We start from the raw sequence: 24,050 nt of genomic DNA on the forward strand, positions 1-24,050 counted from the left end.
ACTTCCCCCGGTCATCTTTACACACATATTTTTCTCGTTGTCTTCCTTCCTTTAAGAAAAACAGCTTTAAGCCTATTAAACCGCTCTTGATACACACTTTTCAACATGAATACGTGAGTGTAACGCTGACTCCCCTCTCCGCCGACAGAGGGCGCTCCATGAATACATTTGAGACGCCAGATGAAGTTTGTCACACCGGCTCTCTCTTATCTTCCGCTCAGCGCGCGCTGTGAAAAGGTGAGGCGACAGGCTGAGCGCGAGGATGTTTTCTCTGCATTAATCAACGTCACCGTTTCGGTTCTCTTTGATGTGAAACAGACACTTGGAGAGTGTCGCCCATGCTGTGAAGAAAGGCTGATGTGCTGATGGAGAAACAGCATCCTCCGGGGGTTTGCAAATGATGGGCCTACATCTGTCTGCGCATTCTTTGTCCTGTCAGGAGGTTCTAAATCTCACATGTAAACTATATTCTTTAAAGATAAACCTGAGTTTAAAAACGACATTACGCCACAGAACATTTCTTTTTCTACTAATCCCCTACTTCACATTTCTGACCATCTTAAAGCCCTGATGTGAAATAGCCTTGTTATTCATCCTTTAATCTCTTACCTGAGTGGCCTCATGAATGTGTGAGGAGGACGCGCAGTTGTTGTGGATGTGTTAATACCTGCGTGGATTTGCCTTAATCCCTTTAGTTTTCAGACAGGCTCTCTCAGATAATTGGGAGGATGTTTATTGGGAGTTTTTAAAGGAGGCGCTGGAAGGAATTATCACCTGCAGGACAAATCTGTGCCAACAACACCCCAGCAAGTAGCAGCGATCCCTTTTTACTCCGCATTTACATAACATCTCAGACCGCGGGGAGGTTGTGTTAGGCAAATACCAAGACTGCAGGGTGATATAGTGAGCCCAGGGAAGGGGTTTGACACCTTTATGTCACAGAGGAAATGGTTAATGATGGGGCAAGAATGCGAGTTAATATACTAAATATGTCTTTATTTGTATTTTTGGAGACGTTTTGGGGTTAACCTCTGTTTCCAATGTTAGGAATTCTTCTGCCAACGTGGCTGAAAAGTCATTTAAGTGCTCAAAAATGGAACAAATTTCAACATCTACAACTGTTTAGACTTAGAAACCTCTGATGAAGATGCTTTGGTATCATTAAAAGTCCAAAACAGTTACTAAATGGTGCTGATATGTTGCCAAAAATAATGAAATGTCATGTAGGCCTTATTGGACAATTCGGCTCTGGTATGTTTGTTGAGCTAAAGTCTGTTTCATTAAGCCCGTTAAAAACAATACAACATATTTTCAATTAATACTTAAAGCTTTATATGAGCAATAATCATTATTATTGGCATCCTATCATACTTTTGAGATCCATGGCACCATGTTTAGATCATCTCACAGTTTAATGTTTGTGTGCGTAAAACTCAGAGCGGTTAGAGCTGAGAGTACCGGGAGATGGAGGTGGGTGGGGTGGATGTGTTTCTCCTCCTTAACACGCTTGGCTGAGGTCGTTTATGTAAATGCGTGAATTTAATTTTCAAAAGGACAGCCCTTTTCTTTGCCCAATGAAAATGAACCGCGGCTGACACCTGGCTATAAACCCAGGAAGGAGCCCAAAGTCCTGATCAGAAATCAGCAGAAAAAACAGCAGAGAGGCGCAGCAGAGAGACGCGAGGAGACACGATGACTTCCAGTAAGATCGAGATCCCCGGAGAGGTGAAGAGCGACCCCGCAGCTCTCATGGCATCCCTCCAGCTGATGCCCTCCCCGGTGCCCAACCCGGAGATCAAGTACACCAAGGTCTGTTTCTCCACCCGCTCCGTACACCACCGAACAGCTTTACGCGGAACGAACCCGCTCCTGCTCGGTAGATGTCCGTGACTCTTTAACCAAAACTTTCCGTGAACTAAACTTTCTGTGCGTCAGCAGCTGACGCTTCGGTATCAGAGCGAGAGGAGCTCAGAGAGGAGCTGCTGGAGCTCACAAACTTCTGCGAACTCAACTTTCAAACTTCAGATAAACTTGCACGTTTTAAAGTGCCGATGCGTTTTTTTTCTGCGTCCACGTGCTCAGTGTAGCTCGGCATTAAATGATCAATAACCCCTAAGTAACATTATTTAATAACGGACATTTAATAGCTAATACTTTGTGTGCGTGTTTGTGTAAGTGTGTGGTATAGGTCTTATTTAACGTTATTTTGAAAAGTTATTTTTAGAGTCAGTATACAGGGGTGAAATTAAGAAACAGACTAATAACTGATTTTTCATATAATTAGTTTCCGTTATATTTGCGCAGATCAATATAACCGTGTTTTACTTGGGGGCAATAACGCATTAATAAGGGCGTGTCATAGTTTCAGCAGGTTTGGGGAATAAACTAAAGAAAGTGTTAAAATTAAACAACACTTAGTCAGGTGACCATTAGTTACTTTAAACATGTTTATCATTTTGTAGTCTCAGTCCACACACAGGCCAACATCCTCAGGTTACTGCAGGGGAAGCCAATGAATACATTCTTTTTAATTAAAGAGAACATTTAAAGTGATGCTTATACATTTGAAATATTGTCAAATTGGAACATTTCTTTTATTTTTTCTTTCAAATTTTTAGTGTTTGATTCAGTGGTGTTTTTGTGAGTGGTAAAAGCCTTCATTTAATTAATGTTAGATTGCTCACAAGGATATTTGGCAAAGCCTGAGTTTGTGTGTAAACAAAACAGCCCCACAGATTTTCCGCCTGCAGCTCTTAAAGTCTTTTATTTCAGTGACATCAGTAATTACAGTAATTCATACAACACGAGTTTGTCAAATCCAAAGAATTGACAGAGATTTAAACCATGCATTGCCTCATTACTTGATGAATGTAAGTTGGTTTAGTGATTAAATGGAATTAGCTCTTAAATACACAGCCATTTGTATCTCTGCACAGTCAGAGGTGTGTGGGGGGGAGAGAAGGGATGCAGGAATAGATGCAGAAAGCCGCTTGAGTCGAACAAAGAACTTTATTTGAGTTCTGGGATGTGACTAAAAAAATCTGCTCGTAGATGGTTTGATTAAAACATCTGGTGAGGAAACAGTTTGTTTGGAAATCCTGTTTACATACACAGTATAACGACATAGCAGTAAATACATTGTTGCATCATTTAAATGCATTATCTTATTTTCTTATTAGAATTTGAGCCTTCCTTTGTGAGTCTTAAAGTCAGCTTCACTCATCCTTAAAACGCTCTTATACAAATGTTTTTGTTGCCTGTTTAAAATCAAATCTGCAAGGCCTCGATAGGTTTGTCTTTTTATGTTTGCACACATTTTACACTTTGGACTAAGTTTAAGTGAGTAGTTAAAGATCATGTCTGATTCCTGCAATGCTTCATCCTCTGAGCAGCCAGGATGTAGTCTGCTCCTGTTTGTGTGTTGCTGCTGAAAAGCTCTTACAGCTGCAGAACAAGTGTTCTTATGATTGTGAGATTAAAGGGCACATCTCATAGAGAACAGACTCATGATAGTGTTCATGATTGTGATTGTTAACACATACTTCAGTGTTTTAGGTGCAAAGGGCACTCCACTGCTGCGTCGTTAAAGACGACGGCACATGCAGTTAAAGCTCTGCCGCGTTGTAAGCTTTCCTTTCCCTCTCAGTGTTTCAGTGTCACAGAGTGTTTTAGCTAAAGAGGAGGACACGACGGTGTACAGGAGGACATTTAGGGAGCGACGTGGTGAATTAACCCCCAGGAATTTGGATCATCCAGTCCCTGTTGGTTTGGTGGACATAGGGGGCAGAAGGGCCCTGATTTATGGGAACCCCTGGCGTGGGCTTTCCTCACACCCTGTTCCTGTTCTCCACCCCGCTCACTGCAAGGAAACAGCCTGCACCGCTCACTGGCCTGCAGGGCGAGAGTGTGTGTGTGTGGATGGAGCTGCAAGCTTCCACATTTGACGCCCATACATGCAACTTTCTTGCGATACAAAGGCATTATGAAAATTTTTAGATAAAAATGCACTAAGTCACAGTGACTTGTCTTTGTTTTGTAATTCAGAGGTAACATCTGAGCGACCCTAGAAGCAGAGATACGGCAGATACACTATCGTTGCTTAACAGGTCGGCTTCTATATCAGGGAAGCATAAAAGAGGTTATTACAGTCAAGGTTTGCCCCTTGTCCTCTTCACCGAGTCATGAACTTCTCACCCTCTAAGATATGTTGATTGTATCAGTAAAGCTTCTCAGTTGTATGCATCGTCACAAGATTGTAGTTTTTTATTGATACCTGCCTTTAAGCTGAAACTGTAGTTTTCATGCACTCTCATTCTCATGTTGCTAAAAGTACGAGGAATGAGGCTTTGTCTCGGCCTTCCTCTCCCCTGCCCCCACATTTCTGCAGCTCCAACAGCTGGGTTACAAGACAGAAACAGTTTAAAGGTTGATAGGAGCACGGAGGAAGCCATAAATAAGAGGGTCATGATAGCTATTTATTGATGTTTTCCACTTGTGGAAGAGAAGAAGAGAGACTCTGTTTTAAGAATAGTTTAGTAAAAGCTCTTTTTAGTCGGTGATACTCGTGGCCTTTGTGGTTTTTCACACCGCTCGGTGATAATGAGTTGTTAAACCAGACACTTAGAGGGACAGATTTTACAAGAATGGAAATAACTTTGCTGCTTTTTAAAGGAACAGTCCGTAAATGTTTTTCTGTGTGTGTTGTAAAAATGCAAGTGAAGGGTCAGCACGATATTTGGCCGTTTTTAAAGACACAATAGAGAATCTTTTATGCGAACTTGATCTAAAGGTGCTGTTAAGATTTAAAAAATGATTGCAGTTAAGTCAAATGATAAGAAGTGTGTCCAAAATGTAATTTCTTAACCTGGTTTTACTGCAGCCTAACTCTTTCTTAGGGTAATGAGAAAGAGAAAAGTACTAACAAGGACCAGATTTAGGTCACAGATCTCTTTATCTAATCAGCAGTTATAAATTTTCTTTTGTTGCTTTGCTCATGGTGGCATTTGTGCACTTTCTCCATAGGAACCTGTGCAGAACCTGCCTGCAGCAGACCCGTGTGTTTGCACAGCGGTCTGTGCAGAGACATCCACTCAGTGTGGATGAATAAGAGGCTCCATCAATCTGTCACTGATTGAGATAGCACAGATGGAGGCTCGGGGCTCCCCGATGCTAGGTGCTGTCCACCGGGGTGTAAATTATGAGCCGCTCTCACTGTGTGGGTTAGTGGCCCTGCCTCGCCAGAGCCTGACCTGCAGCTCTGGACTTTTTCACTTCAAAACCAGCATCTTACTGCGATGGAGATCAAACAGAGCCAAAGTTAGGGGATACTGTGCAACTAAATGATTTATCACAACGAGCACAGCGAGAACTCTCCCACCCTCCTCCTCTTCTCTTCCTTTGCTTACACAATCTCCCCGCTCGCACACGAGAGCACATACTCTCTAAACTCTTTGATTGTGACAGGGTAAGTGTGCACCGCCATTAATGTGTCCGTCGGTGTGAAATGCCTCCTTGTGCAGCGAGTGTAAATTACCATCTTAGCAGACACGTCAACATCATGTCCCCTGTCTCTTAATCACTGTTTAAGGAAGAGCAGTGACAGCGAGGTTACCCTGTTAACTTCCCACACCTTCACTCCTCCTGACAAGGAACGTGTAAATCCTTACGGTGTCATTATGAAAAACACTTGGCTTCATAAATCTGTTAGAGAGCAGAGGCCGTTCCTCCGGCCAGCAGAGACACAAGTGCTTCTCGAGATGTTTGTTCTTCTGTGGAAAAACGTCACAGATCTTAAAAATTACTTCCTCTTTGTGCACAGATCCCAAGAGAAAAACTACCGTTCTTTAAACATTCCCTTGACCTGAGATGGAGAGGAACGGTTAAGTACACAGGAAACCCATCAAACTTCAGATGTTCAAAGGAAAAATAAAACACAGGCGGGGAGAGGAGAGGGCAATTTTATTGTTGATTCATGAGAATCTAACTGCATGTAGTCTTTGTCTGCATGATCCTCCATTTCATCTAGACTGTAGATTAGGTTCTCATATGTTTGTGTCGTGAAAGGTGATAGATTTACATCGAGTGCCAACAAGTTTTCTGGCATTTTGGAGGCTACATTTTGGATGCCAATTTGATAAATTAGTCTTAAAAAAAGCATTTCCTGAATGAGAATCTGCCTTTAAACTTTGTCCAACGGTTGCATTAATCTGAAAATCCCCTTTTAAGCTTTGACGAAATATGTTTAAGAAATAATTATGTTTTGTAAGCATAAGAAAGGCCTTTGTCCAAACTGTCTGCTGCAGTGACGTGCTCAGTCTGCTGTGGTTTTGACTACTGGAAAAAGTCCATCAAATGAGTGAATCTGCTGAAAAAGTGAAGAAGAAGTTGTTCGTAATTACAGCCTGGTGTCAAATTAGTGTTTCTCACATAACTTCTGAGTCAGACTCTCGAGCGGCTTGCCCACACACACCGGCGAGACAAAGACGTTTGCCAGTCAGTGACAGCCAGGTCGCCCTCGCCAAACCCAGGAGCGCAGGGTGGCATTGTGTGTGTGTGAGGGAAAAACACGAAGGCTCCGTGGTGTCAGACATGTGGAGAGGAGTCGGAGAAAAACCCACCAGCTGGTCTCCACTTTCACATGCTCTCCGCTCACTTGTAACAGTAGTAATTATAAGACTTTTGAAACCCGTCCAGACCCAGAGAGGAAACCGAGGTCCTGTGATAGGGGAGGATATGAAACTTCCTGCGCAGACGACGGTTGCAGGTGCCCGGCTAGGATTTGTCTGACTGTGGAATCTTGGCGTGTTGTGTATAAACACACACACATATAACCCCCCTCCTTCCCTAAAACCCCCCTCTCACACCAACCCACCCCACCTCTCGTCCTCACCCCTCCCTTTATCCCCCATGTTTAAAAAAAAAAAAAAAAGGCCTGAGTAGCATTACACGTCCCTGCAGCCGTTAGTGTCCGAGCTGTGAGAAGAAGCAAAGAGCCAAACAGATGTTTTGTTGGCTGCAAGATTTGTTTGGCATTTCTAACTTCCCATTACACTTCACTCCTAAAACATGAATTCTTACGGAAAAATGACGCAAAACATAGTTAACATATTTTATTAGGTGTAAGACGAACAACTCTGTGTGAGCGCTGATCGCGATTAAGACACCTGCATCAAATCAAAAATGAGCGAACGTGCTACAATTTGTAGCTGACTTGATGAACATTGTGTACGTTACGTCTCGTGATGTCTCTGGCTCTGTGTGGATGATCTGACTGACAGCTTTTGCAGAAAAGAGTTGGAGTTGCTAAATGTTTGCAGCTGCAATGTGGCCCATGCAGAAAGTCTTGACCTATGTGCTAACTGCTTAGCTGTAATGCACATCAGGCCTCCTCGTTACGTGTTAGTCGGCACGTAAGCACACACAGCTTCTTTTTTTAGTCAGATTTATTGCTTTTTTAAACGTTTTACACGTATAAAATGTTTAAACCTTCATAATTTAAAGTTGTACTCTTACATAAAATTTAAATATGGCCTCATGTTTGCCGTCTTCAGGCACCGAGCTGACTCTTAAGTTCTCAGATTTTAGCAAACATGAAACCTTCATGTGAAGCGATAGCAGCGACCCCGCAGGGAATGGGAAAGAAAACACCATTAGTCATTTCAAAATGTGCACTTTGTTTCATTCTTGTGTTCTAAATGATCCTAAAAGCAATTTTAAGAAACCTCCAGAGTTGATTTGTGACTCAGCCCTGTCATCTTAATCAAGTCCCTCAATGGAACGAGACAAAAGTCCAGCACCAGTTCAGGCCCAGAGAGAGGGCCGAGCCAAGCGGCGGCTGACAGTTGTCCTTTTCTGGCCGTGATTTAGGTGGCGGCCCGCTCCACTGTTCTCCCGCTCCATCCGTTCTCCTTCAGCAGCGCCTTGTGAGCGGGGTTACGCCTCGCAGAAAGCTACCCACGGTCTGCATTCCTGCTCGGACTGTCGGGGCTGTCAGGGGGCTCCTCTTGATTTAGGGCGCCCCACTTCAGTGGCCCCTACAATAAATTTGAAAACTAATTCAGTGCTCTACAGGACTTTCTGTTTTTGTAGCTGGCCCTCTGCTCCTTATCGTTACTGACAATTTTATGAAGTGCTCTTAATGAGCGTCAGATTAAAGGTGGCCTCTGATGGAAGGCGCCTGAGAGGACTCCAGGCCTGTCTTTCTCCGTGTGTGTGTGTGAGGGGGGGTGGTGTGGGTATAGCTGTATGTAGGAGCTGTATAGGAGTGAGTGTGTAACGTATGGTTCTGTAGGTTGGTACAAAGAGATACAGAACACCTTAAATGTCTGCATGTGAGTTATTCATATGCACATTATGAGCCAGCGAGCCGTGGGAATGAAGAGGAGGAGGCAGGCAGAGCGATGCGACTCCAACAACTCTCAGACTCCCTGGCAATTTATACCAACCCGAAAGTAAACAGGGCTAACAGTTTATAGCCAATTAAATAGTACTTACAGCCCGGCGTTTATAGGGGTAAACATGTTGGGGAGTTTAGGGAGGCTCAGGCCGGCGGGATACTTGAACTCTACTCTCAGGTTTGCTCTCAGAGAATCTGAACTCCTCTAAAGAAAAGGCCGGTAAGAACATGTGTATACTCAAGGAGATGTGTGCCAGCAGATGTTCTCCCTGCACTCAATCTATCAGGCAGACTGACAGCCATTAAAAACAGTGTGTGATGAGTCGGCCTAATGGATCCAAACATGTCAGCCAGGAAGGTGCTCTTCTTTTTTTTGACAGTTTCAAATCACATCACTTCTTTTAATCAGTGTATGAAGGGTTTGATTGTGTTTCATGTGACATATTTCTTAGCTTTGTGATTTTGTAAACATTTCTTTTTCTTTTTTTGGTCTTAAAAGATGTTGATCATGTCGTGTTTGGAGAGGCCAGGCGGTTGTTTAATGGAAGACTAGCTTTAACGCATCACAGGAACCAAGCGCAGCACGTGTTTTATGATCTCGTAAACGAGCAGTGATGTTGTGAAACGTGTGTCTGTGTGCTTGGGGGTGGGTCGGTGGGTGGGTGGGGGTCTGGTGTCTGATAGGGATTTATCTACACCCCCCCCTCACACCCACCCCCTTTGTCTGGATGGTGGAGGACTCCCCAGAGAGCAATGCTGGACAGGCAGGAATCTGTGTCCAGATTTCCAGAGATTCTCCCGTATCCCTTACACAAGAGTCTGAGGGAGCTGGGAATGCTGCTGTTACTCTTTAACACTCTCCAGTACAAGCATGCCACCGCAACCAACAAGTACTGATAGTAATTAAAAATGCAAATATGTAAAACAAAAAGAATGTAAAGAATGGTTAAGTTCAGTTGGTTTGCAAATAATGTGGAATAATATTTTAAAAATCCATTCGAGTATTTAATTATGACATAGTAAGTACATTACTTACTTTATTGGATCTGATTACTTAATTTTTTAAAATTTCTTCTGCAGATTTTCATCAACAATGAGTGGCAGGACTCTGTCAGTGGGAAGGTCTTTCCCACCTACAACCCAGCGACCGGAGAGCAGGTCTGTGAGGTCCAGGAAGCAGACAAGGTAAATACTCAGCAGAAAATCTATTTCTTTGAAGTTTCAGCGATGACAGAATCAGCTGTATCAAAGTATCAATACCATACAATATACAGTTGTTACTGTGAGGAGTTATGAAACTGGTTGTCCACAGGGGCTGCCAAAATCAACGCAAAATGAAAGTTCTTCAAAGTTAAAGCATGGAGGCATTAGCAACAATGCTTAAATTATCAAAGTTTGCATTATCAAAAAGGTCGGTCACTGTTATATTCACTTATTACACGGTTGTGTTAAATACTTGATTCTGATTGGTTAATTACAGCATTCTGAGGTCTGCTATTTCTCTATGGCAGACCGTTGCTATGAAGAACAGACCGTTGCTAGGGATGCGGCTCTAATAACAGAATCTGGTGGACTATCTTTAATCATATCAATCCGCCGGAGCAATAAAGGTTAAAAGACGCAAAAGCTGTCGGCTATGAAGGAAGATCTAAACTGAAGAACATTAAAGGGAACGCAGTACGGGATACGCGCACCCTGTGGGGGTGCCATTTCACTATAACTCGTCGCTCACTATACATTATTGGATGATTATTTTTCATGCTTTAATAATGTAAGCAGTACTTTAATGTTAATGATGTAGTTGGTAAAGTGGTGCATATTTTAGGCCTACTTCACATAATGCTAGTTTAGTCAATAATAATGCATAATTTAACAAAATGAGCTGAAGTTTGGTGTGCAAAATCTGAGTCTTACAAGTAACCAGTAATCAAAGCTGTTGAATAAATGTAGTGGAGGAAAAATTACAATATTTCTTCTGATTAGGGACAGAGTACAAGTATAAGGTACTGTTTAGTGTTAAAACAGTACTTAATAAATGTGTTACTTTTTACTTCTGGATGGTTTGGAGAATGAAATACAACTTCAGTTTTTCTTCTAACAACAGCCTCAAATCTTATTGGCTTAAATGATTAGGAAAAGCAGAAGTGCAAGATAATATCATATGATTTGGTGAACTGACTGTTGCTCCAGTCCGAACTTTGCAGAAAATATTCATGTTTACTTGATCAGGTTGGATAATAAGGGTGTCCCTCTTATCTCACAGGCTGATGTTGATAAAGCGGTGCAGGCCGCTCGCCTCGCCTTCTCTCTGGGCTCTGTGTGGCGAAGGATGGACGCATCAGAGAGGGGTCGCCTGCTGTCCAAACTGGCTGACCTGGTGGAGAGAGACAGTGTCTATCTAGCTGTAAGTTCATAAATGTGAATACATTTCAACTTAAGTTATAAAGTTTATGATATTACCCACAGAGTCCTCCCATCCACATGACTCCAACTATAAAATAACTGTTATGAAACTGTAGTATAACCATAGTTAATTTCTCTGTTATTCATGTATTGTTATGCCTTTTGCAGATCACTTTGAGTTCCCCCCGTGTTTAAGAAATACAAATGAACTTGCTTTTCCTTAAAGAGAACATATGACTGTAACTTAGGGGCTGTATTTGTAGTTTAATGTTATGTTAGTGTCACATTTCACCCATGGGAGAGTGTAAAAGCTGGAACAGTATATGTAAGGATCACAAGGTTATATCACATATTTCTCAAACGTCTCCCCCGTCTCTCTTCAGACTATTGAGTCACTGAACAGTGGGAAGCCTTTCCTGCCCACCCTGTTTGTTGACCTCCAAGGAACCATAAAGACTCTGAGGTACTTTGCTGGATATGCGGACAAGATCCACGGCACCTCCATCCCTATGGGTAAGATCCCCCTCCCAAGCAGTACAGCAGAGTTTTAAAGGAATGGATGTGAGGACTGTAGGTTCAAGAAAGGAAACCAGAAGATAGTTTCATGCACAGATTATGGTTATTAAGGCTTCAAATTCTGTGTGTTAACGTACTGCAATAAAAAGTCTTTCTTGTCCTCAAAGTTCAAAAGAACTTTAAACACAGCACTGTGACCTTTATCATCACCTTTAAAGTTGATATGGCGAAATAGTTACCAAACTGTAAGCTATGACACCCTGCATTAAGGGAACTACATTTGTGTTTATTTTGAGTCAAGTATCTAGTCACAAATTGGACATAAGGCAGATATTCACTCTCCTTTTAGCTCCTTTTTGGTCACCATCACCTAAGGGAAATATCTGTCTCTTAAACGCTGCACTTTGTTCACCAGCTGGTCAATAACTTACCATCTGAAAATGACAATAGTGAGCGGTGAGAGTGAACCAAGACAGTAAAGCTGTGGACGTTTGTTAAAATCAAAAAAATAAGCTGAAGACACTAAAACAGTCCGCTAACTACTTTACACATCATCGTTTCATCCATTTGTTTTACAGAACTATCTATAACAGCTGCTGTAAGAACTGTAGGGTTGTTAGTTGAATGAAAAAAAAAGGTTCTGAAGAAAACACATGCTTACACTCAAATAGTCAATAAAACCAAACATTCATTGTCCAGAGGAGGCTGCCACCAGTGTCGCCCCTCAGGCGATTGAATTTGGGGTTTGAAGAGGGGAAAGTTGGCCGTCTGTTTCAACAGGAAGCTGAAAAAAGGAGAATAGAATAAGAGAGAGGACATGGGAAACCTCCTGATACCACTGCATTGTCCCTCTCAAAGCTTCTCTTGTACTCTGCTGCCAAACCCACCACGGTGAGCTCGGGCCGACAGCCCAGGGCTTTGCTTTAAGCTTTATTTCTCTTGTAGACTTTGAGAGAAAATAAACAGGGGTATTCCTGTAGCCTGTGTGATGTAAGGACGTCAGTAATAGTGTTTGTTCACCTGTTATGAGGTGCAGGGCGTCTATTATGAGCAACCCCTCAGCATCTAACTGTCTCGCATGTTGTACTGTTATACTTGTATCATAGACATTGTTGAATGAAAGGGGAGTGTCATTATGTGGAGCACCTTTGGCTACACAGCTTGGTATAGTTTACATTGCTTGTTCCAAATTGAAATATAAGTCATTTACAGGCGTCATACTTTCAAACAAACCTCACAGATACTCGCGATCCTCCTGAAAACCTCATGTCTTACAGGTTTATAGTTTCGCTCTCCAAACAATAACAGTCTCCACATCCAAAAAGGTTGACATATGAGAATCTGCAGCTCCATGTCCTTTATCATACTTTAGCTGTATCCCATTGAAATGATTATCTGTCTTGTTATCTACCATCAGTCTTGTCCAAATGCAACATTAAGCAACGACTGTGGTAACAAATTTATACACACATTTCTCAATATCAATTGTTTTTTTTGTGGAGAATGAACAAGCATGGCACACCCTCAGTAAGAACCTCCTTTTTGCTTAAGTAATGTCAGAGGAATGAGTGAACCTTTCCAGCAAAACACCCATCTCCATGACCTAAAACAGCTACACACATGCCTGTGCTGTTGGAGGCTCCAAATGTAATCTCTCACCGGGGTAAAGAGAGCAGGAATGTTGCGTGTGGATTCATTTACAAATTAACATGTTGAGTCAACAACACAGGAGGTATCAGGTGGTGACATTTTTCATGTGTTTCAGGCCTTTTTTTTTCAAGCTTCATACATAAATAACCCTGTTTTCTCTTTGTGTGTGTGTGTGTGTGTCCCTCTGCAGATGGAGAGTATCTGACATTTACCAGATATGAGCCCATTGGAGTTTGTGGACAAATCATCCCTGTGAGTATAACCCTTCTGATGAGTGACATGCATGATGGGTGAAAACAGTCAGTTTGTGGCTGAGTTTACAAGAGAAGTCACTTGTTGCTGGTCTGGCCTGTTTTTTAATTACATTCTGCATTTTCCAGTAATTCCCTGACAGTCATTGTTTATTCGGATAAATCCTTCTGGTAAGCCCCAGAAATAACGGTACCAGCGACTTTTGAGTAATAGAGAAGTGAGAGGCAGAGGAGTGTGCTGGGAGGTTTAACGTGGTGGGTTCGAGGAAAGGAGAATGGTGAGAAAGCAGGAAAAGATCAAGGAGAAAGAGACACAGCTGATTGTGCAAGAGAGCAGAAAGCGTGTGGTTGTGCGTTGAGCCCCATGGGCTCCTGTGTAAAGCAGAAATAACACAGGCCTGTGTGTTGTACACTGATACGGGTTTATTGCACATGTGTTGCAATTTCCCGACTTTCTCAGAATACTGTGGGAAGAGAAAATACTGTACAAGTGCCGAGAACATTTTCTCACTCGACTATGTTTAGACAGAGTGAAAATGAGAGTAAGTGACTTAAGAGCGATGACTTATTGAGCTTGACTTGTGACCACCCAGTGTGTCAGTCAGATGCATGATGTCTTTTCCTGTCTTTGTGTGCGTGCGTGTGTGCGTGTGTGTGTGTGTGTGTCACAGTGGAACTTCCCTCTGATGATGACAGCATGGAAGCTGGGTCCTGCGATCGCATGTGGAAACACTGTTGTCCTGAAACCTGCTGAGCAGACTCCGCTCACCTGCCTCTACATCGCAGCTCTCGTCAAGGAGGTAAATAACAGTATCACTTCATGAACCACGATGTGTTCATGAGGCAGTTTGCCAGCATTCAAACACTAATACTCCAATAACTGGATCAGAATCACTTTCAGGTCTCGGTCTGCCAAGAACACAGTGTTCACTAAGAATTTGGCAAACACTTCATTTGGATACTCAAATGTTAGTGTAACAGCAGGGCGACAAAAACAGATGTTTAACAAAGTGTCAGTTGTTTATTTGGTGCATCTCTTAGAGTCTGTAATCCAGCCACAATATTTGCTCTAGTTAAAGGACCAGTTCACCTAAATCACCAGAAAAACATGTTTAATAACTTACTCACTCCAGTATGCAGCCGTGCACATAGTCTTGATTTTATCAGCCAAATAGTTGAGATTTTTGCTGCTACACCAACACAACAACAGAGGTCTATAGAGCTTAGAGCTGGCTACTTGAGATAGCCCACAAACTTCTCTGTGGACAGTTTTCAAAGGGACTGAGGTGAAAAGAAATTAAGTAAATGTAAAAACTAATATTTAGAGGGAACTGACTATATCGACCAGCTTTAACTTACAGACCTCAGTAGCTTTAGGATGGACTACCTCACAGTTAACTGAGATATCCGAGGTAAGCTCAGCTGTGTTCACCATGTTAGTTCTTTTTGAAACGCGTATTAAGGGATCACAGAAACAATCATAATGTTATTGCTTTTACAAAAAGCTTCAGTCATGTCAGCCTTCGACTTGACCCTTAGTCAGAGGTTGAAAGGTTCATCCATATTTTTTGTATCTGGTCTCACAGCGTTACGTCTTGGTAAATACTGAAAGATGTGCTGACCTGGTAAAAACTCCCATAAATATATTGCACGACAAGCTAAAGGGTTGCACAAAGGCTAACGCCTTGAACCAGTGTGTTAACACTCCCAAGTTGTTAAAGGTTTTTTTTTGCTGTTTTTCAAATTTTCCAACATTGTATTAATGTGGCATTAACACTTTAACAGTGTGTACAGTATATTTAGTTAAAAACTGAATTTAACAGTTTAAACCAGCAACAGACTGATCGTGATGTGTTCAGTGCTAAGTGCATTTGAACAGTGATGTCAATACTTATCATAAAAATGTAACCGAGCTACTTGGTCAGTACCAGAGACTTTTAATGGAAACTGAATGGCTGATTGGTCTCAGATAAAAGCGTCACTTCTCAATAACTTCACATTCAGTACAGTATATATTGAAGTATAAAATCAACTCAAATCTCAAGTGGGATATCAGTGCAGCAGAGCTTTGTATTGTCATTGTTAGAAACAACAGGGTTAGCGAGGTTAGCGGTTACAACAGGGGTAAACACATGAGTAAGTTAAACAGATGAGGAACAACACAGCACCACATGTTCATGCAGAAACCTTATCATAGTGTACAAATCTCAGTGTCCACATCCTCCCTGTCTTCCACCGGCCCTCTCTGGCCTCGCCTCGTTGTGGAGACTATCTGTCTGTGTCCTTCGTCTTTTTGATGTTCTCTCAGCTCTTTGCTGGTAGGGAGGTTGGGTTGGGTCCGGATTCCCCCCACACCGCCTGTGGTTTTGCTTGGCTCTGCTGTCATCTCCGCTAAAGCTTGTTTCCTCTCATATTGTTTTGACAGGCCGGCTTTCCACCGGGAGTCATCAATATTTTGCCAGGATTTGGGCCAACGGCAGGAGCTGCGATCGCTTCACACATGGGCATAGACAAAGTGGCGTTCACAGGATCGACTGAGGTACGTTTGTCTTCTGAAGTGGCTCGGATCAACAGCTGGTTACAGCTGGCTTTTGTCAGCAAGTGACACCAGTGACCAACATGTGCAGAGCAGAAGAGCAGGGTGATTAGGGGATGTTGTGTGCATGCATTAAAGTCTAAATGACAAACAAATGGGGCCTTCCATCAGCTGAGTGCCCTGTCATTACCTCTAACGAAGGGGGGTTCTGATTTTATCTATCACACATGCACATATTTGAGCCGTCAGGATTATACAAGCACAACTTGTCTCTGCTGTATCACTGTACCTTCACAGCCCCTTTTATTGAACGTACAATCAGGACACACACACAGGACAAACCCATGCAGCTTTGCAGAACTTTGGCGCAGTTAATGTGAAACTAAATCATCCAGGACACACCATGTTAGGTGCTGAGTGCTCAGAGGTGTTGCAGTCGTTACACATTCCTCAGGGAGCAGACAGAGAGACAGCACATAACTTTTCTGCAGATCATTTATAAACATCTGTTATATCTAACTGCAAACCAACCCCTCTTGTAAAACCATTTACAGCAATCCTAATGTTAAATTTATATTAAGATGTGAACAGGCTGTATTTCACATTTGTCTTTTGGCACATAAGTCAGGTTTATGTATTATTCAGATTAGCCTTGTGGTTTATGGGAATGTTTGGACTGTGGTTGTTGGAAAAAACCACCACAGTGTTGTTTAAAGGTAAAGACATCATAGACCATTGTCCCTGATTAGGAGCCAAACAGACACAATAAGGAAAGATTAGATTTTTCTTCAAAGGTAAATTAATATCAGACTAAGGGAGATGTGTATACTACTTTTTGCTCCAATATCCCCATCACTTTAATGTTATAATGGTAGGTCCTAGTAAAAGTGATGAAATTATTCACTTACTAATAAACGTGAATGTAGAAGGTTTGCCATGCTTGCGCTGGGCAATGACAATTGGTAAATTTGTTGATTTACACCTACTTGAAGACTAAAATTTCTCTACACTGTTAGATAAATCACCAGGACAAGTTTTGCCAACATTTATGATCCCCAGAGGATGTATCCACCTGACTTTTTCCCTCGTGCAGCCATGAGGTTGGCATTTTCGTTTTGATGGTCCCATAAGTTCATAATATACCAACCATCTTAAGCTGTTAAATGTAAGCATCCTAAACTTAAATACTAGAAATTGTTAACATTATACCTGCTTAAAATTAGCATGTTAGGAGTGTTACTGTAAACATAAGGGCATGCTGGCGTAGCAAAAAGCGCCCATGGTAGCATGATGTCCTAGCATGACTGTGAACTCTATGTTGTGTTCTTAACTCACTCTATTTCAACCCCTAAATATACAGTTAAATAAATTTAAATTATCTGAATTCTTTGCCTTTTAATTGCTTTCATTTTCATTCAAAGATACAAAACATAGAAAGAAAACACGATGAAAAAAAAGAACAAAGGCTACTCTACTCTCAGGGCTCCAATACTTCATCTAAACAGGCTACAGACCGTTCAGAACTAATCACAGTTGGAGCCGTAAGCGGTTGCTTTTGGTCCAGATAAATTATTCTGTCATTCAAGTACTGTTGTCATAGCTGTCTTTAGAAAATTTAAAAGTACAAAATCTGAGCTATTTGAAACTATTCATCCTAAGTAGAAATGGCTCTAAAATTGTCTCTTTTGATTTTCCAGCACAAACACAAAACAAACATTTTCCTTTTGTCATTCTCTCTGACACATCCAATCAGTGTGTGCATGCGAGCTTGCAAAATGCACCTTCTTACACAAACAACTTCTTTGTTTTATCATCTCGTCTTGATTGAACATTTCCTTTGTGAGTGGCCCAGTTTTTTTTTTACTAGTTTTCCTGTTGTTTCATGTGATCTGGAGTCAATTAGTGAGAGAATGAGCCAGTGCTCTACGAAGCTGCTGATGCCCAGACAGTGAGTCACTGTACTGTAGTGGTGGTGGGAGATGCTAGCAGCCGCAGCATCTCCTCACAGGGAGGAAGGTGGTGGTGTAGGTACAGGTGGATTTTAGGACCACAACTCATGTTGGTACTCACTCACATGTGGCTGTGACTCCACACGGAGGATCCTTGCAGCCCAGCATGTTTCCTTTGCCCCTGAATAAACACACGCTAACCTCCCCTTAGTCAGCCTCTCTGTGTTTCTGATCAAAGACAGACAAAACACATCAGGAACAAGAAGCCCAGCCAAGGATCGGGTTGTTTTTATACAGATTCAGTACCAGCACAGCACAGCAGCAGTTGATTCTGTATTATTTCTTTGTTTTCTTTCATTTCTTAGTGTCTTAAAGCAGCTTAGACATAAGGGAAGATAGTGAGACAAGATGAGTCTTTTCCATGCTGGAGGAGGGGTTTTTTTTGCTTCGACATTGAGACGGTATTTTTCCACCTCATCCTGTCAGTTCTCTTGGAAAATAAAACAGGCTGTATGAGTAAGAGGAAGATGAATACTTGTTCAGGGTGTAGGGTTGTGAGGGAGGTGTATTGGGTTTCTCCGGCCTCTTATCTATTTGTTATCTAGAGTGAAAACAGTATGTCACGACATGGAAAAATATCAGCTATAGGAGCTAATTCTACTTCTGAGACTCGACACCAGAAAATAATATCTTCTATGTCTTCATTCACATGATTGTAAAATCTTATTAAATTAGCGCTTTATTCCAGTAATCTTAGAGGATTAGTTTGACAATTTGGGAAGTGGGTTGCATTTGCTTACTTGTTAGCTAGCAGCCGTTTAGCTAAGTGTAGCATACAGACTGGAAACACAAGGGGAAACAGCTAGCTGCTCTCCAAAGCTAGCTAAATCAAGCTAAACCAGCAACTTTTTAACTACCTGGGTAGGCCTCACATAAACGCAGCTTTTCACTTCATACTTTGACTTTTGAGACAATTTAACAAACATATAAGCCTTTTATTTGTGAGCTTTCGCATTGCTTGCTGTTTGATTTTGGAGAGAGCTATGCTAGCTATTCAACACAGTTTTCAGTCTTTTTTTTAAGCTAGGCTAACTAGCTTTTGGCTTTAACAACTCCATCTGGTCTTAGCAGAAAAGCAAATAAGCATATTTTCTGACATGTCAATTACAGGACAGTTGACAATACCACTGATTATGCATGTGCTAGCATAAAAACGTATCCTTTACACTTTTCATTGCTAACTTTTCATTTGAAAACCACTTAAATGTATTTTAGTGTTTTTTAACTATTGGTTTCCATTGATTTCCGTTCTTCATTACAGTCTATTAGAATACTTTTTGGTGAAAATAATGTAAATAAAAGGCTGAGAGTTGTAAAATGGTCTTTGAAAGTTTCACTAATTTACAGTTTAGGATGTTAAACCTGCACTGCCTGTGTACTGTCCACGGCCTTGTAATACCTTAAATATGTTACTCCCTTAAGTGACTTCCCCTAAATGTATTCCCCTCTTTCGTGTGTGATATTGTCATTTCTGATAAGGAGTAATAGGATTATGGGAGGATAATGAAAAACCACAGCAAATCCCTTGTCGTCCTCAATATTGACTCAACAGACCCCCCCTCCCCGGCCTCCCCGTCTCAGACCACAGGACACCACCCACACACCTTGTGGTTCCTCCTTCCTGCCCTTCATTAGACATCAGATGCTGTTTCCCGGCTCAAACATCATTTATTTTCCTGCTGCTGTCTCCAAAAACCTGTAATAGATATTCATTCTGTGTGTTTGCAGAACTCATGTTTCAGCTGGTGCAGTCCCTGTTTGGAGCTAACCAACCTCTTTAAGCTATTTAATGGCTCCAGCTGATTTACTGATCTGGCTGTGGGTCTGCATCTGTGAGTAAACCCAGGATCTGTTTCCTTTGCAGGTCGGCAAGTTGATCCAAGAAGCAGCTGGGAAGAGTAACCTGAAGAGAGTGACGCTGGAGCTGGGAGGAAAGAACCCTAACATCATCTTTGCAGATGCTGACTGTAAGTTTCAATGCCATGTTTTAGGTGGTTGGTCACTATTTCTCTTTAGTTTAGTTAACCCATTCTCAGGACCTTTAATCTGTGAATAAGCAAACATGAACAGAGAATCTTAAAATGCTCATAAGCTTTGTGTTGCTCTGAAAACCTGTGGATGGATGGGTTTCATATCATTTCTAAGTGGCTTACCAAACTGGGGGTGCCGAGGCGCTCAAATGCTTTCAGCAGCCGTGAGAGGGGCTCCCTCAGGCCTGTAAATCAGGAGAATGGACCCTGACTCAGTCGGGTGCTTCAGCCGAGACCCATAAATCACAGGGGTCCATTAACCCTTCGTGCACAACAGCAGGGTCCTGTCTCTCAGGTGTCAGGTATCAGATTTGTACCGGACAGTTCCAGTAAATATGGGGACAAATTTTGTAACAATATACTGCAGACGTCCCTTGAAGTTTTTGTATGACTCATACTTCACATTTAATTCTGCAGTTTTTAAATGGCAGTTTTATCTAACTGTTGATTAACTTATAATTCATCTTGTCTCTAGTGGATCTTGCTGTGGAACAGGCCCACCAGGGCGTGTTTTTCAATGCAGGGCAGTGCTGCACGGCAGGCTCTCGCATCTATGTGGAGGAGCCTATATACGATGAGTTTGTTCGAAGGAGCGTGGAGAGAGCCAAGAGGAGGATATTGGGCAGCCCCTTTGATCCCACCACCGAGCAGGGTCCACAGGTGAGGTTTACAGATCTATAGCTTTGTGACAACTTTACTAACCGAATCTCCGCTTTTCTTTCGCTGTCCGATTGTTCTCTGTCTTGTAGTATTTGTTTTCTCTGTGTTGGGCTCTAGTTCTTAAAGTCTGTCCTCCACTTCCACAGATCAGTCGGGAGCAGCAGAATCGTGTGTTGGAGTTCGTCCAGAGCGGCATCAGTGAAGGAGCCAAGCTGGAGTGTGGAGGCAAAGCTCTGGGTTTAAAAGGGTTCTTCATTGAGCCCACTGTTTTCTCTAATGTGAGGGACGACATGCGCATCGCCAGAGAGGAGGTAAAGTTGTAAAGAGCAGCAGGGATTTGAAACCTCCAACCTCGACATATCTAAACATATAGAAATATAGCGTATACAAATAATGTAGCAGAAGGAGAAGATTTAAATGGGAAAAAAACAACTTTATATTTTGACGTGTTTGCAGATTTTTGGCCCAGTCCAGCAGATCATGAAGTTCAAAACCATCGAGGAAGTGATAGAGAGAGCCAACAACACAGAGTATGGTTTGGCTGCGGCTGTGTTCACCAATGACATCAACAAAGCCATGACCATCTCCACCACCATGCAGGCCGGCACTGTCTGGTGAGTTTCATCCGCTGTTTCTTTAGCTGCAATCAGTCATATTTTCATGTGGGAAGTATCAACCATTTCAGCCTCTGGCATCCACAAACTGGAGACTGGCAGCGTGCCACTTCACTATCATTACACAGGCTGCAGGAAAAATGTTTTCCTTTCTTTTTCCTTTTTTTCCCCTCGACTCAGACATAAAAATATCAAAAACAATATGCCAGTGAAAGACAACACGCAGGTTGTAAATCTAAGATGTAAACTGAGACCCTAATTTTATCATTTGTACAAATGAAATGGTCATAAAATGTTACTTCTAGGGTTCACCTGGAATTGTTTGGTTTGTTTTGTAATTACCTGCAGATGTCTGTGAGGAGGGATAGAATTATAGTTAGCATACAGCATCTGCCAAGAATATATTTGACCTCTTGTCATACTTGACTGCAATCCCCCATAAACCGAGGAAACATTTTTCTACCTCGTCCTTTATTCTTGATGCTGCCCCATCATCATCCCACTTCTCCTCCTCTGTTCAGGATTTTGTTTGGTACTTTGATACGGACCTAACCTCTTTTGTAACGTCTTTTTAACTCCTCCAAAAATCCTGCCTTCTCCCTCAAAAAAAATCCCTCACCGCCTATACACCGCTATCACTGACTCATGTTATGTAAAGATATTTGGGATGGACTGAAGACAACCAGCTGTGTCTTGAGGTGATAAAGGTGACATCCTGAAAACTCCCCTCATCCCATTATTTAATATTTAGGCCTAAATTTAATCTGTTAGCTTGTCCTGTAAACCATCATACAAAACATCCTAACCATCTAAAAGAATTTTGCTCCTGGTGTCTTGACATCCTCATTGTGATAACAAGTCTCCAGCAAGCTTAATGTATGCATCATAGCTCTTTGTAGCACCGCAACATGTTGTTATTATCCTTAATGTTTTGTAAGGATTAAATAAACAAGATATAGTCTGTTAATTAGCCTAAGAGGCGTTGGAAGCAGAAATGTGTTACCTGTGGACAAAGACAGTTTAGCTGTTTCCTCCTGTTTCTAAGTTAAGCGACCTGGTCGCTGGTGGTAGCTTCATATTTACCACACAGACAATATAAACCTTCTTATCTTTTTCTCAGAAAGGAACCAAAAGCAAATTTCCCCAAATTTTAAGGATTAAGTCCTTTTAATACTTCAATCCAAAATGTGGGGAAATTCGCTTTTGGTTCCTTTGCTTTTGCTTTTGCTTCCAAGATTAAGTCCTTTAATCCTTCAATGGGTAAAAAAATGAATCTCAATTCAAAGCAGAAGTTCTTTCATCTTTTTCATATCTCTCTCTCTTTGCCTCTCTGTCAGAGGTTACTTAAGTACATGCTTAACCTTAACCTTCTGTGTGTGAACTGGCCATTCCTACACTTAACACTAAGTCATCCTCAGGATCTACTCAGTCTGATATTTTCCCATTTTTTAAACTAAAATCTCTCCATGTTCCCACTTCAACTCTGCCTCAATTTGAATCTTCTTAGCATCCATTCACTTCCTCCCTCCCAGGCTGCTGCACTTATTACATCCAGAAATATACAACCTGACAGTTTTCAGCTGTGTTTGTTCAATAAAAACGGGATTATGTTGTTAAATCTTGAGGGTTTGAAAAATAGCAATGATGAAGGCAATAACGTTTGACATCTGTGTTACTGAAAGCAGCTTTAATACTACTGCTTTGGACAAAATGATGCATCATTCTAAAACGGCAAACCACAGGAGTCAAAGGCAGGAGAGTGATCAATGTTTTGTGTATTTCCCAGGATAAACTGCTTCAACGCTCTGAGCACACAGTGTCCATTTGGAGGATATAAAATGTCTGGCAACGGACGTGAATTGTGAGTATGACTTGGTTTCCTGCCCGCTGAATATGACGGATGCTGACTTAGTGTTTTGAAAACCTACTTTTAAAATTGCTTAACATCATTTAAATCTTTATCTAAGAGGATATGGCGATATTTCTGCTTTGTATACACTATATTTCAACACTTCTGTCAGCATGATAGTTTAAACAAAATGAGCAGCATTGTAACCTCTTGTTCTTCCTGTCGTCTGCCGCAGGGGAGAAAGCGGCTTGAAGGAGTACTCAGAAGTGAAGACCATCACGATGAAGATGGTCGCCAAGAACTCTTAAGGCAGCCACACTTTTTTTGGGGGGAGGAGGCAGCGTCTTCCTCGTCATCACCGCCTCTTTTCGGGGTCCGTCCACGATGGCAAACCACATCCACCATCCAAACTAGTTATCGTCATGGTAACTGCAGGCTGTGACCACTCGCTGCCCTCCCAGATCCTCAATCAACTCTGCATCGCTCGCCACGGACAGTCAGCCAATCCCTGTCCTGCTCTCTCCAGTGTGTGGACTGTCTCTAGTCTAACTGACTATTACTGAACTACCCCCCGTATAATGTATACCTCCTCCACTAACTACACTAAAGCACTCACAGATACGACAGGGGAGGCTGTTCTGACTGCAAACCCCAATAACAACCCCCCTCCTCCCACCCACAACACCCTCATCCTCCTCGCCCCCCCCCAGATGCTGGATGCTCAGAGACTCAGTCGCCGCACTTGCAATCAACCCTTTACTAGCAACTTGTCATGTGTCGGGAGGCGTTTTCTTCTCTGTACTGTGCGGAACGATCGACAAAAACCTCATGTGTCATTGTCTTGGTAGAATTTATGCAAGCATGTCAGCTCATTCAAAACCACTGATATGAATGGATGAAATGTTAATTCAGATTTAAAATTGATCTCTAATTGTCTTTGTTTATATTTTAGCTTGTACGACTAAACACTGTATGTCAACCTTTGACTGATGTAAACGTGAAGATTTAACCTCTTAAAAGCATTTTACTCTCGCCTGCTAGGAGAGCAGTAGATGTGTTTTAAACATTATGTAACTGATTTTCATTGATGTCCATCTATGTTTATGTTTATACAATCATATGCTATAAAATTGTAAA

At 41.9% G+C, this 24,050-nt stretch overlaps 1 protein-coding gene across 3 annotated transcripts; it reads left to right on the forward strand.

Annotated features, from left to right (window-relative positions):
• Window positions 1-1,692: 1,692 nt before the first annotated feature.
• On the forward strand, window positions 1,693-24,050 carry aldh1a2 (aldehyde dehydrogenase 1 family, member A2). 3 transcript variants are annotated; one of them, XM_069677803.1, is made up of 13 exons: window positions 1,693-1,809; window positions 9,476-9,580; window positions 10,659-10,799; window positions 11,182-11,311; window positions 13,155-13,216; window positions 13,887-14,015; window positions 15,641-15,754; window positions 19,625-19,727; window positions 20,266-20,455; window positions 20,602-20,761; window positions 20,907-21,064; window positions 22,851-22,925; window positions 23,149-24,050. In XM_069677803.1, the coding sequence occupies exons 1-13, from the start codon at window positions 1,693-1,695 to the stop codon at window positions 23,219-23,221; spliced, it is 1,557 nt and encodes a 518-aa protein (XP_069533904.1). In that variant the 3' UTR covers window positions 23,222-24,050. The 3 variants fall into 3 exon arrangements, with proteins under 3 accessions (XP_069533904.1, XP_069533823.1, XP_069533993.1); XM_069677722.1 differs by having other exon boundaries at window positions 20,266-20,450; window positions 20,597-20,761; XM_069677892.1 differs by lacking the exon at window positions 15,641-15,754 and having other exon boundaries at window positions 20,266-20,450; window positions 20,597-20,761.

Source organism: Semicossyphus pulcher, unplaced genomic scaffold, assembly GCF_022749685.1.
Source record: "Semicossyphus pulcher isolate SPU_LCO1_2020_fin unplaced genomic scaffold, fSemPul1.0.p SCAF_1, whole genome shotgun sequence".
Taxonomy (NCBI): Eukaryota; Metazoa; Chordata; class Actinopteri; order Labriformes; family Labridae; genus Semicossyphus; species Semicossyphus pulcher.

Excerpts from the sequence above, each read along its gene's own strand:
- aldh1a2 (XM_069677803.1), top strand. The coding sequence starts at position 1,693 with ATGACTTCCAGTAAGATCGAGATCCCCGGAGAGGTGAAGAGCGACCCC. Across the intron at positions 13,217-13,886 it reads TTTGTGGACAAATCATCCCT|TGGAACTTCCCTCTGATGAT; the intron begins GTGAGTATAACC and ends TGTGTGTCACAG. Across the intron at positions 20,762-20,906 it reads TGCGCATCGCCAGAGAGGAG|ATTTTTGGCCCAGTCCAGCA; the intron begins GTAAAGTTGTAA and ends ACGTGTTTGCAG.